This window comes from Dasypus novemcinctus, chromosome 1 (genome assembly GCF_030445035.2).
Source record: "Dasypus novemcinctus isolate mDasNov1 chromosome 1, mDasNov1.1.hap2, whole genome shotgun sequence".
NCBI classification, from domain to species: domain Eukaryota; kingdom Metazoa; phylum Chordata; class Mammalia; order Cingulata; family Dasypodidae; genus Dasypus; species Dasypus novemcinctus.
Window position 1 is genome coordinate 202,359,899 of NC_080673.1, and position 15,509 is coordinate 202,375,407.

The 15,509-nt window shown below is 57.8% G+C and overlaps 1 protein-coding gene across 1 annotated transcript in view; it reads right to left on the reverse strand.

Moving 5' to 3' along the window:
• The window catches only part of JAKMIP1 (janus kinase and microtubule interacting protein 1), a 97,041-nt gene that overhangs the window by 18,900 nt on the left and 62,632 nt on the right, over positions 1-15,509 (reverse strand). Inside the window, exons 10-16 of the mRNA XM_071217400.1 lie at positions 14,199-14,327; positions 12,673-12,756; positions 10,195-10,257; positions 8,299-8,397; positions 5,658-5,759; positions 4,929-4,982; positions 4,329-4,394 (exon numbers count right to left, since the gene is read on the reverse strand). Coding sequence (XP_071073501.1) covers positions 4,329-4,394; positions 4,929-4,982; positions 5,658-5,759; positions 8,299-8,397; positions 10,195-10,257; positions 12,673-12,756; positions 14,199-14,327 — 597 coding nt within the window. The remainder of the gene's footprint in view (positions 1-4,328; positions 4,395-4,928; positions 4,983-5,657; positions 5,760-8,298; positions 8,398-10,194; positions 10,258-12,672; positions 12,757-14,198; positions 14,328-15,509) is intronic.

The following is a 15,509-nucleotide window of genomic DNA, read 5'->3' on the forward strand; positions in this document are numbered from 1 at the left end:
GGACCACCACTGCCTTGGGCCGCACTTCCTGGCCCGGCACAGGCCTGGCTGCCAGCAGGTGCCCTGGGCCTTGGTGAGCACAGGAGGGTGCGAGCTGTGGGGTTTGGTGCGGGTGTGGACGGCTGCGCTCTCAGAGGCCGCTCCTGACGGTCTGCCTCCTCACTGGCGCCCCGGGCATGGGCCGCGGCACCCAGCCGGGCACTTTAGGTAGGCAGTGCTGAGAAGGGGCGCGGGGGGTCTTAGGTTTTGAGGAATGGAAAATGCCCCACTTTTGATATCCTAATGTGACTAAAGATTAAAACAGAAACCAAATCCAGTTTTGAATCAGCAGATCAAGCTGCTTTCGTACAGGTTTTGTAGGCCATGAAATCAGGTTTTGCAAAGAAAAGATTCGATAAGCAGATAAAGAAAAACCTCATCAAGTCCTTTTCTGCAATTAACGCGACGTGTCCATGCGGGGCCTGCGGCTTGTGGGGTCACGGGTTCAATATCAAGTTGCCCAGCCCGATGTCTCGAGGGGGCCCTCCAGCAGGAAACCCCACTCCCTCTGTCCCCTGCAGTGACACATACTGAGTGTCGGGCAGGGACGCCCACCTCTTCCTAGCCCCCTAGGGATCCTCCCCAGGGGAGGGGGGGGGGCTGGCCCCCTGCAGAGATGTGGGGGGGAAACGGGGTGTCTCCATTTGGGGTGACCCCCTGCAGGGCGAGGGTCTGCCTCCCAGCCCAGCCCAGGGTCATGGCACGGGGGAGAGGGGAGCTCAAGGACCAGCCTGCCTGGCAGACACGGCTCGGGCCAGCCCTCTCCATCATGCGCGCTGGTTCTGCAGGAGCCGGGCCCTGGGACACCACCGCCAGCTGGGACATGCGGACGTGTCTCTCTCCCCCAAGGACCCAACTCTCCCTGCAGGGGAGGGTCCCCAGGCCTGGACCCTGGGGCCAACCTTCAGACAGCCTGGCCGCTCCCCATCCTGACACCCGTTTTTCAAAGTTCCGTCCTCCTGGGCCCTGCGTCTCTTTCTCCGTCGGTTTTGAACTTCAGGGAGAAGAGGGCTGCGTCGTGACTCTCACGAAGGATTGCAAATGGAATGGGTGACCAGGGGGTCGTCCTCGAGTGGGGGGGCCCCCAAACCAACAGGCCTGGGGTCCTCCGTGAAGGCGGCGGCGGCAGGGATGGGCTGCTGCGGCCTCAGGCCGAGGTGGACGAGGCCGGGGGGGCGCCTGGCCAGGCCTGCGGGGGGAGCGGGGCCCCACCGGCAGCTTGAGCTTGGACTTGCGGCCTCCGAAACGGGAAAAATTCATTTCGCTTGTTCCAAGGTCCCTCGTTTGTGGAGCTTTGTTAGCACAGCCCAGGAAACAGGGGCCTGCGTCTGGTCGAGATTGACAGATGGGACGGGGCTTCGTTAGGGGTCACCGGGAGCGGGGCTTGCGGCAGCAAGATCGTCCACCCCAAGCAGCTTGAGTTGCGCTACATTTAGATGCTAAGAAACGGGTTTTGTGTCTCTAAGCAGACAATAGGAGTTAACTTCAGTTTCTCAGCTACCACCGTGGAAGGACGGTGTTTACAGAGAAGGTGTGTTCAGTTGAGAGGGGCTAACTGCACCCTTGGCCAAGCTCACTGGCGGAGGCACCCAGGGCCCTCATGCCCTCTGTGAGCGCGTCTGGGGGGCTTATCAGCTCGAGGGTGGCCTGCTCGTCCCGGTCTGCTGGGGACAGTCCCAGTCTCAGCAGTGGAAGTCCTGCATCCTGGCAAATGGGACAGCGAGGCACCTGGCCGCTGCGTCAGCCACCCTGGCAGGCGCCCCGGACCCCGTTTCCAACTTCCCTCTCGAGCTCTCTCACCACCTCACATGCAGAGGTGGACCGTGACTCTCCAGGAAGAGAAGACTTGCAGCAACTCGCAGGTTTATTTGACGATGAAACCCTTGATTCAGAGCCGACGGCAGGGCCAGGGGCTCACGGGAGCTGATCTGGGCAAACACGGGCCAAGCCTATGAACACCCCCCAAGGACTGTTCCAGCCGGGGAGCTGGGCACCCCCGGGCCAGGCAGAGGCGGGGCCCCTGAGACTCCAGCCCGTGGCCGCTGCCCACACACCCGCCCCGCCCTGCCGGGACCTGCGGAGAGCTGGCAGCCCAGGGCAGCCGGCACGACCTGCCAGGCTAGGGCGCAGAAGCAGGGGCCAGGCTGCCAGCTTGGCAAGGCTGCGTGGGCAGCCGGAGGCAAACAGCAGCTGGCATGGGGCTAGCGAGAGTGGGCAGGTACGTGCTGGGAGGCGGGCAGAGCTCACAGCCAGGCGAGCAGGGACGGCAGCGTCCAAGCAGGCTCCAATTCCTCATCCATCAAGGGACGATGGCGTTGCCAATCCCATGACCGGTGAGAGGAGGAGGAGCCCTGGAGCACGGAAGGTCTGGTCCGAAGCTGCGGTTCTGGGAAAGCGGGGCAGACGCAGGCCAGGTAGGTCTTAGGACCTTGCCGGGCACGGCTCCTGGGGGGCAACGGGAAGCAGGGAGGCAGCTTCCGACAAGCCCTGATGAAGCAGTGTCCCCAAAGAGCGCGCACCGCCCAGGTGCTCTTAAACAGGTGTGTCTGTCAGGCCTCGCACTAACCTGCAAGGCTCAAGGCCGCTTGGCTCCGCGGCTCAGGTGTCAGGCCACCGGCTGGGCAAGGCGTGGGGCAGCCGGAGGCGAGCAGCGGCTGCCATGGGGCTGCCCCGCCGAAACCCCGCCAGGGGCAGCAGGCCAGGGGAGGCCACCGAGCCCGGGAAGCCCCGGACGACGAGGGGGGCCGGCAGGCAGACCACCTCTGCGTCCTCCCGGGCCCCGCCCGGCACTCGGCGCCTGGAGGCTGCTGTTCAGGGAGCGCTCAAACAGGCGTTGACGCCAAGGCGCAGTCTCAAGGAGCACTTCCTGTGGCGCTCCAGGGAGCGCCGCTAAGGGAGGCTGGACGGCCCCCCTGGTTTCCCTGATGAGAGTGTCCTCTGTCCCTAACACTGTCCCAGCTACCTGCCAACCAGGTGTGCCCCGCCCCGCCCCCACTCCACACCTGCGGAAGCCAACTCAGGCAGGCGAGGGGCTGGGGCGTGGGAGCGAGCCGTGAAATGGCCCCCGTGAGGCCTCGGACAAGGCTAAGCCACAGGCCCGTGGCCAGATCGACTGGGGAGGAGCCGACAAGCGCCCAGGAAAGACAGGGTTTGTATGCTACATGTCATTCCAAAGATGCTGGAGGGTATCCTGCTAAAAGTTCATTAAGACTTCATCATTATAAAAATAGCGTCTTAATGTTCATCTAAAAGGAGCTGCATAAAATGCTGTATAGATAGCAAAGTGTGTATGCAGAAGGTCCTAAATGAAAGTGGAAGGCAAGTAAACCGGGCATGTGTTTTTCACAAATACAGTGACGAGCCGTCTCTTTCATCTGTAAAGCACTGGGAGAAGTTGGTGAGAAAACCCACGACTACAACAAACACATATCTGTTGAAGGAAGGAAGGAATGAACAAAGCCCGATGGAAAATCCTCAAAGGAAATACAATTACAATTCACAATTACAACTGATGATACACACAGAAACAGCATCACTAGCATGCGGATACGTGAAAAGTAAATCAACGGCGTGGCGGAACTTTTCCCCATCCCATCTGCAGAGTCCTCATCTGTAAGATGCCACGGTGAGTGCCAAGGCAGCAGTACAGCCGCACAGCAGTGAGCGAGAGTCTTCTGGAAAGCCTTCAGGAACCACCAGAGCCCTGAGAAATGTTGATACCATTTGGCCCAGCGATTCCACTTCTAGAATCTATCCTAAGGGTGTGTTTAAAATGTAGAGATTTGTGCATAAAGATGTTTAGCACTGCATGATTGTCAATGAGAAAAAAAAAAAGTGGAAGCACCCAAAATATCGAACTAAGGAATGATTCAGGAATGGCTCAACCACGGGGTGAGATAAACGCGGTGCCATTCAGATGTCGGTGAACCATTTTAAGTGACATGGGGGAAGCTTACAAACCAGGACAACAAATGGGATATCAAAAGTGATTTCAACTGAGTTATATATACATATATTTTTAAAAAGCTGGGGAGGAAATATACCAAATGCTGCAGATCGTACTCTTGATGGGGAAGAAGTTTTTTTTCCTTCAGTGGTCTGGAAGCTTTCGACAAACACTGCGTGTTACTTTCAGTAAGAAGAAAGAGCCATGCACATGCGGACGCACACACTGCACTTAAGGGACACGCATGCTGCCACAACAAAGTGAGACGCCAATGTACAGTTTCTTGTATGGTGCAGGGAAGCTTGGATGAGGGTGGATGGACAGAAATGCTGCTGGCTTCTACCTTTTCACACAGGGCAAGCACAGTCCCGGCTTGGATTATTGCAACCTGTTCTTCATTCCTCAAATTCTAAAACACAAAAACGGGCAAGGGCGTTTCACACTGAATTCCAAATCCACGCGAAGACACTGCTGGGCAGCGCTCGTGGCTCCTGTCCGAGCTGCGTCCCCGAGGGTGGGCCCCCCTCTCACTACGGGGACCAGCATTTAAAGGCAGCTCTGCGAGCCTGAAGACCTGGCCCCCTGGTCGGGAGCACTTGGTGGCACTGCGCCATCTGGAAATCGGGCCTCGATCGGGCCAAACTTTTAAAGAAGGCAAAAGCGGCACTTTCTGATTTCAGAAATCTCGAGCGACTCCACCTTCTTTCTGGGGCCTGACTTCCAGGGCTTCCCCCCCCAACTCCCAAGCCGTGGGATGACCCAATTCCAGAAGCTCTCTGACGAATGCCCAGCCCCCCCCCCAGGAACACCGCCATACAAAAGCCTTACATTGTATTTGTCAGCTCTCTGAAATCAGGGAGAAACTAAAGACAGAAAAAGTCACACAGAAAACACCCGAATCGAAACGAGAACACAAAACCGGAAACCAAACAGTCATAGTTACCCCATTATCGCCAAGGATATCTAATTTCTTCATAAGTTCAGATACATTCACATCCTGGAAAAGATTTCCAACGTTCAATGTTGTGTGAGCTACACAGACCGTCCACGCCAGTTCCTAAGTCCGGGATGGGACGCCAGGCCCTTCCTCTCCTGCTAGCGCGGAGCAGAGCCGGCTTTCCCCCTTGGCACCCCTTTGGGGAGTGAGGAGAAAAGGCTAGTAACTGGTAGAAGCCGGAAGGGTCGAGTGGAGGCCTGTTTGTCAGCATAAACATGATTTCTAGAAAGGCCCGTGGCATCTTGTGGGTAGGAAGGACCATCTCTGTGCCCCCGGGCCTGGCAGGACTCCAGGAAAATGGCCAACACTGAGCTGTTCCAAGTGCAGCAGCCCAGCTCCCATCCACAGAGCACCCACCACGTGCCAGGCACTGTGCTAAACGCCATCCTAGATGAAGAGCCTGGGGTTCAGAGAGGGTCAGAGTAGGAAGTGGTTGAGCTGAGGTATGCACTTAGGCTGTACCCCAAACTCTGCTCATCTTATAGGGGGCCACAGAGTAACTTTTTTGGTGGTCTTCTAAACAAATAAACTACAACTTTCAAAATATGGAAGAGGAACAGGGGTATCTCACTGAAATCAACCCTTTGGTGGACACAAGGACACAAACCCCTTGACAACTGCACCGGGTGGGCCCTTGGCTGTCGGTTCGGGAGAGGCACCCCCCAGGCACGCTACCTTCACTCCTTCCTGGTGACAGAAGAGCTGGAGCGCACTGCTGTCGTTCTCGGGGAAGGTGGTGATTTGGAGGTTAAAGGCTGGCGACCTCCGCTCTCTCTCCTGGGAAAAAGATTTGGTTTAAAAACAGCATTTTATTGGGCTAGTTCTCATTTGTCATCTCCCCGTTACTTAGCAAAAACCAATGAATTCCAGTTGACAAAGGGGTTACTAAAAAGTGCAAGTTCAGACGCGACATCCTTGCCTGTGAACTACCCTACGCGTCGCGCCTTTCCCAGCCGCAGGTCTTCTTTCGGAGACGCGTCCCCGCCTTACCTAGTCAGCTGGGAAGAAATCGTTAACGCAGTATCACGAGTGGACCCACTGCGAGACCACAGCCCAAGAAGTCACAGAATTATCTCGGTAATATTTGTGAACAAGAATTGCACTAAATTTCAGTAAATAGCAGAAGTCGGGGACTCTCGGGCATTACCCGAATCAGGCATGTCTACAGCTCCTCTAGTCACGACCCCACGAGGCAGGTGTCGCTGTTTTCACCTTGTGGACACAGCCACGGCTTGGGTGGCTGGGTCCGAGGTCCCATGACCCAAGCGCTGGCTTCACGAGCTTTTTAATATAATCTGCCAACTCAGTTCAAAAGGTCTCTTGAGCTGCTCTAGCGCAGCCACCAATGATTCTTGCCCTGCCTTACGTTTACAGTCTTCTCTCAATTACGACGGAAGGAAAAGCAAGCATTTCTCCCAACAGGTACTTTTTCCCAGAAGAGATTATGTATTCATCGGACATAAAACACAAGTTTATAACAGGACAAGAGCAGCCGCTCCAGGGCTCCGGTCTCCAATGTGCCGCCTACGTAGAGCTCTGCGCTCTTAGCACCTGGCAGGGGAAGGTCAGCAGAGAAGCCTTCTTCCAAACACACCTTCAAAAAGCTTTTTTTATTATATCAGCGTTACCATAAAATAAGGATAACCTGCTCTGAACCACCTCTGCAGAACCTAGCCGCAGAAGCAGCGGACCTCTTCAACAACTCAGCTAAGGAATGGAAGCAAGAGAAGCCCAGTTCCGGGGGCAGGTCTTAAAGAGACTCCTGGCTGAGGCTGAAGCCAGGGGAAGTCGGGGGGCACCCATTTGCTTAGTTCCCGTGAATTATGGGAATTATCAGCCAAGGTGAGCTAAGCCTGTGGCAGGTTAGTTCTGGGCATGCTTCTAGCTGTGACAGCTCGTTGAAATGCAGTCTCCACAGAAAATGTCATCAAAGGAAGTTCCCATTTTGCATGAACATGAGCATTTACATGAAAGCGGGTTTCTGAAGGGCCTGAAGGATGTGGAGAAACTTAGGAGAGTTCTACTAAGGTGCACAGTGACGATGGCACCCTCAGGGGAGACGCAGCCCGACGGCCTGCAGTTAACAGCAGCAGCAGCAGGCGCGCGCGTGGCTTCTAATTGCCGTGGCCTCACTAAAGTACTGAGCCCCTTCCAAGACAGCCGAGGACCACTTGTTTCCGAGAACGACTCGGGCCACGGTCCCTGCCGACAGGACAGTGTACAGGCGGGAAGTTCTAGTGCAAACTGAATTTTAACAACAGCCAGGAGGAGAGAACAAACTCCGAGAAACCCCCAGCAGGGCACAGACACTCTCCCCGAGGCCGTCGCACATGCAGGGGCTCCAGCTGGGAGAGAGCAGGGAGTGAACTGCACGTGTTTATGAAACCCGGCACGGGTGTAGGCCCCGTTGAAAACATTGAGTTGTAAACAGAAAAAGAAAGAGGACTATGAATTCAGATGACAGCATGGCAGAACAGTAACACGCCTGGGGCGGGATGTGCGTCGGAAGCAAGAACACCATCGGCATCCTTGCCCCGAGTCCAACACGGTGTGTACTGGGGGAAGCTCCTGAAGGCACGCGACGTCTACACCCTCGGTCTCCCTCCACACTAAAGAGCAGATTCGCAGTTGGAGTTGCAAACGGTCAATTTTTTTAGTCCAATATTGCTGGACGCGCAGGTCTGGATTCACTTGATAAAAGAGTTTAAGCAACGTAACTAGTGTTCCTAATCGCCTCTGCAAATGCATCCTTTTGCTCTGTTTTTACTTACCTTGTATTTACCTTGGCAAACAGAAATTGAGTCCAAACTAGCATTAAACACCTTACAGAGGTAATAGCTGGCCAAGTTGGACCTGCTATTTCAAAAGGTGAGATTTGCTGCATGCACTATCACTTAAAAAGGTGTGTTATTAATTGCGACAGCAATTCAGCCCTGTCCAGTTTGCAGAATGCGTAGCAGGTGACTGTACATGCAGGAAAGAAGTAGTTATGGAAATGAAACACAAATAAAAAAGGCAAAATATTGCAAAAACAAATTATTTTATTAAGTGCAAAACAAGCCGTAGGCAATAAATATATTAGCTCTGGTACACGTCCATAGACTTCGGCGAGCATTCTCTCCAGAACACATTAAGGCAGTGAAATTATTCCGAACATACAGGTTAAAAAAAAAAGAAGAAGAAGAAGAAGAAGAAACTAGAATATGTCCCCTTTACACATGCTTGAGAACATCTGGGAGCTTTACATGAATTTCAGTTTGGGTTCAAAGAGAATGTCTGCTCCGTTTGAGAGTTTACAACAGATAGAGTCTCTTACTTCGAGTTCTAGCACTCTGAATTCTAACAGCTCATTCTGGTCCTTTGCATCTTGCATTTCGTTCTTCAGCTGGCTCTCTTCCATTTCCAGTCTAGAAATCTAGAGCAAAGAAACCTCGGGGTCAGTGGGCAGGAGAGCCGCGGTCTCTCACCTGGGGCCGGGAGAGGCAGGTGCCCGAGCACAGACCACCTTGGGGAAGCCGGAGACCGGTTCCCGGGGGGGACGGCGCGGGGAGGGGGGCATTGGCGACGGCCCACGAGGCTGGGAGCAGGGAGGCAGGGCCGTGCCTGGCTCACCTCAGTGGCCGCCAGTTGGGCCCAGCGTCGGGACCCCTGAACATCTGCTGAATGAATGGACGAGGACATGGAGGCACGAGCTCTCGGGTCCTTTCCCGACGTCAACACGGGGGCCTCCGATTCCCCACCCCCCCACGATTGGCCCACTGGGAGTCCCCACACACTGCAGCAGGGAGGCACCATGAGCCTCACCTTTCCCAGAGAGCTTAGTGGGTGCTCTGCGGCTGCAAGTGCAAATGGGTCTGCAGGCAAGACCTGGGCCCGAAACTGGAGACCCGGGCGAGCTCCTAGGTGCTCCCTGCCTCGGTTTCTGTCACCAGCACTTACTGCACCGGCTGCCGTGAGGACTGACGAGGCCAAGAGTGCAAATGGGGGATTTTGAGGAAGCACCCAAAATATATTCCGATCGCCCTCCCTCACTACTGCTTCCAACAGGAGCCCCCAGGAGGGGTGGGCCTCCCGCCCTGGGTGAAGTTTGGAAATAGGAACCAGAATTTCCTGTTGTTACCACTGGGGCAGTCGGGGCTCCCAGAATCTGGAGAGCAGGACGGAGGCTGCCCAAACTCTCCCAGGCACGGGGCAGTCTGCCACACCAGTGAGTGGAACTGCAAATGGAGAGGCTTTGTGGGGGATGGAAATGTTCTAGAACAGCATGGTGGTGATGGCTGCACATTCAGTGAAGTTAGTACAAGTTGCTGAATTGTACCCCAACAAGAAAAAATACAAGCTGAGGTCTCAGCCCAAAGGATTAGATCTACTAACCTAGGCTGCACTCCCCGCGAGAGCTCTGGAGGGTTCCACGACCAGAGGGGAAGGGCAGGGGCTCGCAGCCTCTCAGCGCCTGGGGGCTGGGTAAAGGCGCCCGAGGACGTTGCCCTCCCCCCGTGCCCTGGGAAGGTAAGGGGACGCTGGACCCCCAAAGCACCGGCGGAGGCGACCTGGAGGCCTGCACGATGGGAGGGCACAAACCAGGACCAGCGGCCACAGCAGCCCGGAGTGCCCGGGAAGCTGGCTTCGACTCCACAGGGGAGGAAGTAACAGCCGGCAAGCTGACAGGCTTGGAAAAGGCTGCCGGGAGAAGCAGTGAGTGCCCAGCACCGGTTCATGCAAGCTGAGCTGGGTGACACCGAGAGAGACTCACAGTCCCAGTGTCAGGCTCTGAGGTCCCAGTGGACTATGGGATCGGGGAGGGGCAAGGTTGTGGCTTGAATTGTGTCCCGTCCCCAAAAAATTGGTCTGGCCCCCAGCCCCGGAACCTGTGGAGGTGGCCTTCTTTGGAAGCAGGGTCTTTGCAGAGGGAAACAAGTTAAGCCAAGGCCATCCTGGATTAGGGCACGGCTGGGGTCCCTGCGAAAGGGAAATCTGCAGGGAGGCGCGGACACTTAGGAGAATGCTGGGAGAAGACAGAGGCCGAGAGCACAGGGAAGCTGCCAGAAGCCGAGGATTCCCGGCAACCACCAGAAGCCGGGAGGGAGGCGTCAAATGGCCCCCGAGAAGGGCCCAGCCCTGCCACCCCTGGATTTCAGACTCCTGGGGTTTTATCTGCCCACTCCCTGGCACTTGTGGCCGGGCTAAGGGCTAGAGGCTGAGCTCCACGTACCTTTTCCAGCAAGTCTTGGTTTGTTCTCATGAGCTGCTGCTTTTCTTCAACCCATTTGGAATCCTAAGGAAAAGACTAAATATGTTCACACTCGTTGAAGCCGCAGATGCAAACGACGTTAAAATGGTCCCAGAAGGGCACCCCATGGCACCGGCCCCGCAGTCCCCTGTGTGCAGGGGTCCCACTTCTTTAGCGCATGCTCCCCACGGTTCTGGGCCTGGTCATATCCTGCTCACGTGAGCTGTGTGAGCCCACAGCCGCGTCTGTCTTTTCACCAACGCGTCCCAGAGCCCACCACAGGACCTGGCCCATGGCAGGTGCGTGTAAATACTGGGTGGTGGATGAATGAGTCAGTGAGCGAAGGAAGGGCATGCCTTCCGGAGCCCTCTTCCTCCCGCCTGGTGCTCCGCTGCCCACCACACTTCCTTAACACGTATCGCGCTGTACCGTTGCGGGGCTTGCACACGTGTAGGCACCTGGGGGCGGGGGTCTCCAGGAGGGCAGGGCTCTGATGCATCTTTTTATGGGTGGCAGATTGCTGGCAGCAAAGGTGGCAATAGCCCCTCCTAGTGCCACGTGCACACCCATGCACAAGGTGATTCAGGGGCTCTCGCATCAAGAGAAGGGTCTATTTCTCAGCCTTATGGCGTGGCCGTGGCCTTAGCAAAGCCATCACATCAGCAAAGGTGCTGCGAGCAGAGCCTTGGAAAGCTCTGGTGCCTTGGGACTTGCCCTTTTTCCCTGCGCCAAGACCACTAGTTAAAGAAGCAAGGCCAGCGCCCTTCAGGAGGAGAGACCACAAGGGGAGACCTGGCCACGAGCTGGCACAACGCCCAGACGTGTGAGTGAGGCTGTTTTACACCAGCCGGCTCCAGCCAACCTGCCAGGCAAAGGCAGCTACAAGAGTCACCCCAGGTGACCCAGCAGCAGCATCCAGCTGAGCACAGTCCAAACGGCCGACACACCGAATGGGAACCAATAAAACTAGTGTGGTTTGAACCAGCTAAGTTTTGGGGTAGCTCATTATACAGCAACAGCTAACTGATACATTATCCTGTGTACCAAGCACGGGTCCTGGCACGGGGCAAGGGCTCTGGTAAGCACTTGCTGAATAAGGGATCGTCTGTTTGTCCCAAACTGGTCCCTTCATTTAGCAGGTGTTGAGGGCAGGGCTGGCCCACCAACACAGGACCAGGACCCTGGAGAGGGAAGTTAAATCAGAGACCATAACCACGTGAGTTAAAAGGACAGGAGCTCAATATGGAAAAGAGAGCTGAGGTCAGCGGCAAGTCAAGACAGGAGATTGCAAAAGCCGTCTCCTCTCTCCCCTGGACCTCAGCTCTGCCCCGTGACTCTCCCTGCTCTCCTCCTGCCCCTCCCCCAATCTGGAAGCAAGATGATTAACCCCATTTTACAGATGAGGAGACTGGGGTACCCCCACCTCCACCAACTCCACACATCCCACCAGGCCCCATGACATCTGGCTGTACTTGCCAGATGCCCTCAGTCCCCAGTGCCTGCGGGAGGGGGCGTCCCCTTGGATGGTCTGCCAGAGGCAGAGGCAGGGGGTCACCAAGCACCCACCTACCCATGCACCCGCCGTGGCGCCCCGGCGGTTGGCGGGGCCGGGTACTGGCTCTGGCCTCCCTCTTTGCTGGCCGAGGAGGTATGTTTTAGACAGAGCAGCTGCAGGACAGCGGGTCCCCATCCCTGGACCCCCGAGCAGCCGCGTGGGGCAGGCTGCTCCCGCTTGGAGGGGCAGGTAGACAGGTGGGCACCTGACCTGGGGTGTGTCCTGGTGCTGTCGCCTGGCAGGGTCTTTCTGGCACAGAGGGCAGGGCCCACGACGCACTTCTCGGCCTGCTGCTGCCCGTGGGTGCCAGGCACCCCCTGGGAGGCCAGCCTTCCACCTAGACCCCCTGCAGGCCGCCCCCACCCCAGGGGATGGTCGAGGCCCAGGCCTGGCCTCTCCACCAGGCCTCCCGTTCAGAGAGCAGGCACGCGGCGGTGGCTCTAATCTAAGCAGCACAGGTGCCGGATTCTTTGGTGCCACAATCACAGCAGGGAAACCTGCTGCCTGGGCCGTGAACTCTGCAGCAATCCACAGCTCGGGCTGGGGGCCGGTTCAGGTGTACAACGGCATCTTAAGGGCCGAGGCACCTGTTCTTCAGGTGCAGGTCCAAGAAGATTTTGGTCACCACTTTGCTTTGGGAATTCTCCTTTTGCTCTTTTGGCAAACACAGGAAAAGCCAAGTCAGATCTAACACTCTGACTTCTGAAAACCTCCACGCTTATTCTCGCCTGCGTCCCACTAGTACTGACTTCCCTGACGCCCCGGGAGGTGCCGATGGGGCGCCAGGTCCTCGGCCCGGCCCAGCCCCAGGGGGCACCCCGGCCAGCCCCGGGGACACCGCCCGTGGCCAGGGGCCCTTGCCCTTGAGCGGGGTGCGCCCGGGGCGCGCGGCCGTCCCTGCTCACCTGGCCTTTCTCAACCAGGGACTTCTCCAGGTCCTCGATTTTGGCCTGACACCTCAGCAGGTCGGCTTGGAGCTGCTCCCGAGTCTGGAGGCAAAAGAGAAGAGGAAGTGAGCAGGCGCCGCCCAGGGGCCACGGGCAAGGGGAGATGGGGCACTGCCCGCCAGGCCCCGCCAGGCCCCGCGCTCACCGCCCGGCCGCGCTGAGGTCCCTGGTCACCTCCTGAGAGGATTCTAAGTATTGAAAGGTCGTGAGGGGTTGTCGGTTCTAACCACCTCCATTTCAGGGACAAGGAAGCCTGGAGAAGGGACCAGGTCCTTGTGGGGGTGGGTGAGCCAGAACCAAGACATGAGGGCCCCAATCTCAGCTCTCCAACCAAGTTCAGTGTTTGCTCGTGAATGAACACTACCGAGTGCTTTCAGACCGACCAAGCTCCCTGAGTGGGGCCTTTTGTCACCTACAGCAAGGGCTGAAAACCAAAATGCCTTCAAGGACCAGGTCACGTAAGTTAGGGAAGCCAAATGGGTGTGAGGTGATAGGGAATGGTGGGGAGTCTGGCAAACTGGAGGCACACGCCCCATTTCTAAGGGAAACTGCCATTCAGTTACAGGCACAGGAAAGGGGAAGGCTGGTGCCAGCAGATGTACTGGTTTTTCAAGAGGAGCCAGGAATCTGGATTTTGATGGGAAATCTCTTGACTTTTAAATGGTGGCAATCGGATGAAATCTTTAAAAATCAAAAATGAAACAAACGCAAATAGCCCTGTACAGCAAGTTCCCGCATTGGAGTTCGGAACAAAGGGCTGAGATTCCAAGGCAAAGTATTTGCTCCGGTACTCACGGAGTACACAAGCATCTCTCTTCCTAAGCAAACAGGGAGCACAAGGAGCAGTGCCATTTACTCTGTGTTAAAAATGTAGACTCCTTAAAGTTAGGCTCCTCTTGTTGCAAAAATACACAGACCCCAACAGGGGAGAGAATCTGTTCACTCACAGCCGCACAGGGCTTACTTTAAAACACGAGAAACAAACACGATCCGCTGCCCCCGAGCCAGCACTTACCTCCTCTCACGGTGGCATAAGCCCCCGGGCCCCCCACTCCTGCCCCCCCACTGGTTCTGGATGGAGGTGACCAAGACGGGGTGCCTCCAGGGCTGGGAGCCCCCCACAGTCCCTGCACGTTCCACAGGTGAGTTCTCCAGGTCTGGGGGTTTCTCAGCCCGGGAGGGAGATGACAAAGCATGCAAGGGGTCGGTGGTTTCGTGGGTTCAGCCTTAAATCCCAAAACCAGTCCTGCAGGCGGCCACACATCAGGCGTGTGCTGGACGTGGCACGTACCATGGCCCTCTGGCCACTCAGCGCCAGGGCTCCTGCTGCAGCCCCAAGGAAGGCGAGCCGGCGCCCGGCAGGTGAGCGCCGGGCCCCTCTCCAGGGCGTCCCCATCGCCTCCCCGCCACCCCCTCCCGGGGCACGAAGGCCGGGGCAGGTGGCGGCACCCCCGCGCCGGGATGGGCACGGGGCCCGCGCTCACCCGCGCCTCGCGCTCGGCGTCCAGCGTGCCCCCCGCCTGCTTCTGCAGCAGGGCGTAGGCGCGCTGCAGGGCCTGGTACTCCCGGGTCAGCTGGCAGAAGCGCAGGTCGGCCTCTTCTCGGGTGGTGAGCTGCAGGGGGGAGAGCAGGGGGACAGCGCATGACCTGGAGGGCGGCGGGTGCCAGGGACGACTCGCACGGAAGCCGGCCTCCAACGGCTCTGCTGGGGGCCCCCGACGAGCTGGTCGTCACTGGGAGGTGACGGGAACCGGCAGCCCGGAGAAGCCTTCACCTCTCCCCCATTGGCCCTTGTCCCCAGGGCTCAGGAGCTCCCGGGAGTCACCTGACGCAGGTGGCAGCAGTTTGGGGGAGGGAAGGGGCCCACGGAGGCCGCCTGGATGCCACAGAGGAAGGTTAAACAGCGAGGCCCGGTCTGTCCCCGTGCTTCTCCCTCTGGGAATCTCCTCGGGATAACCCGATAGGTTGGCAAAGGTACAAAGAGGGAAGGTTCATCGCACAGTTGGAACAACGAGCCGAATGTCCACCGGTTGGAACCATTAGAGGCAGGATGGGCGCCATCTGAAGCCCGCCTCCCCCCGCCGTGCACGATGACGATGTGTGCTGACACCGAGGACGCCTGTTAGAGGTGGCTGAGGGGAGCTAGCCGAAAGCACCAGTCTGGCTTGACTCTGTTTCCGTTAAACGTGACAGCACATGAAATCAAGACTCGGTGTTTGGGCACAGGCCCACGACCAAGCACAAGTCCCCAAGGGCCACACGCCCCATCCAGACCCCCGCTGCATGGCAGACTGTGAGCACGTGTCCAGCATGGCCGGCCCCCTCCGGCCTGCGTGGGGGGCTGAGCCTGGGGGTGCCAGCAGGGCACCCATCTCCCTCCAGGAGAAGATGTCAGGGGCCACGCAGAGGCCACCATGAGCCCTGGAGTTTGGGCGGGAGGTGGCAGCAGAGGGAAGGTGGCCGCCCCGGGCACAGCCAGGCCAGGCTGCCGAGTCTGGCCATGGCCAGTGGACCTGGGAGGAGGCCAGCCTGGGCGCCCTCCTAGAAGGGGCTCCCCCGGAAGGACCACCCAGAGCGGGAAAGGAGCCCAAAGGGCAGGTGCAGGAGACGCCCACCCCGAGCACTGGGCTGGGGCCGAGCTGCACCACGCCCACCTCCCCCAGGGAGCCATGGGGGGGGTCCTCCCTGGGCTTGGGAAAGGCTCCCAGGAGGGAGGGGGCCAAGGAGCAAGGCCGGGAGGCGGACCCGGGCCTGCGCCAGGCACCAGCGGGGGAAGCAGAGGGGGAGGTGGAGGA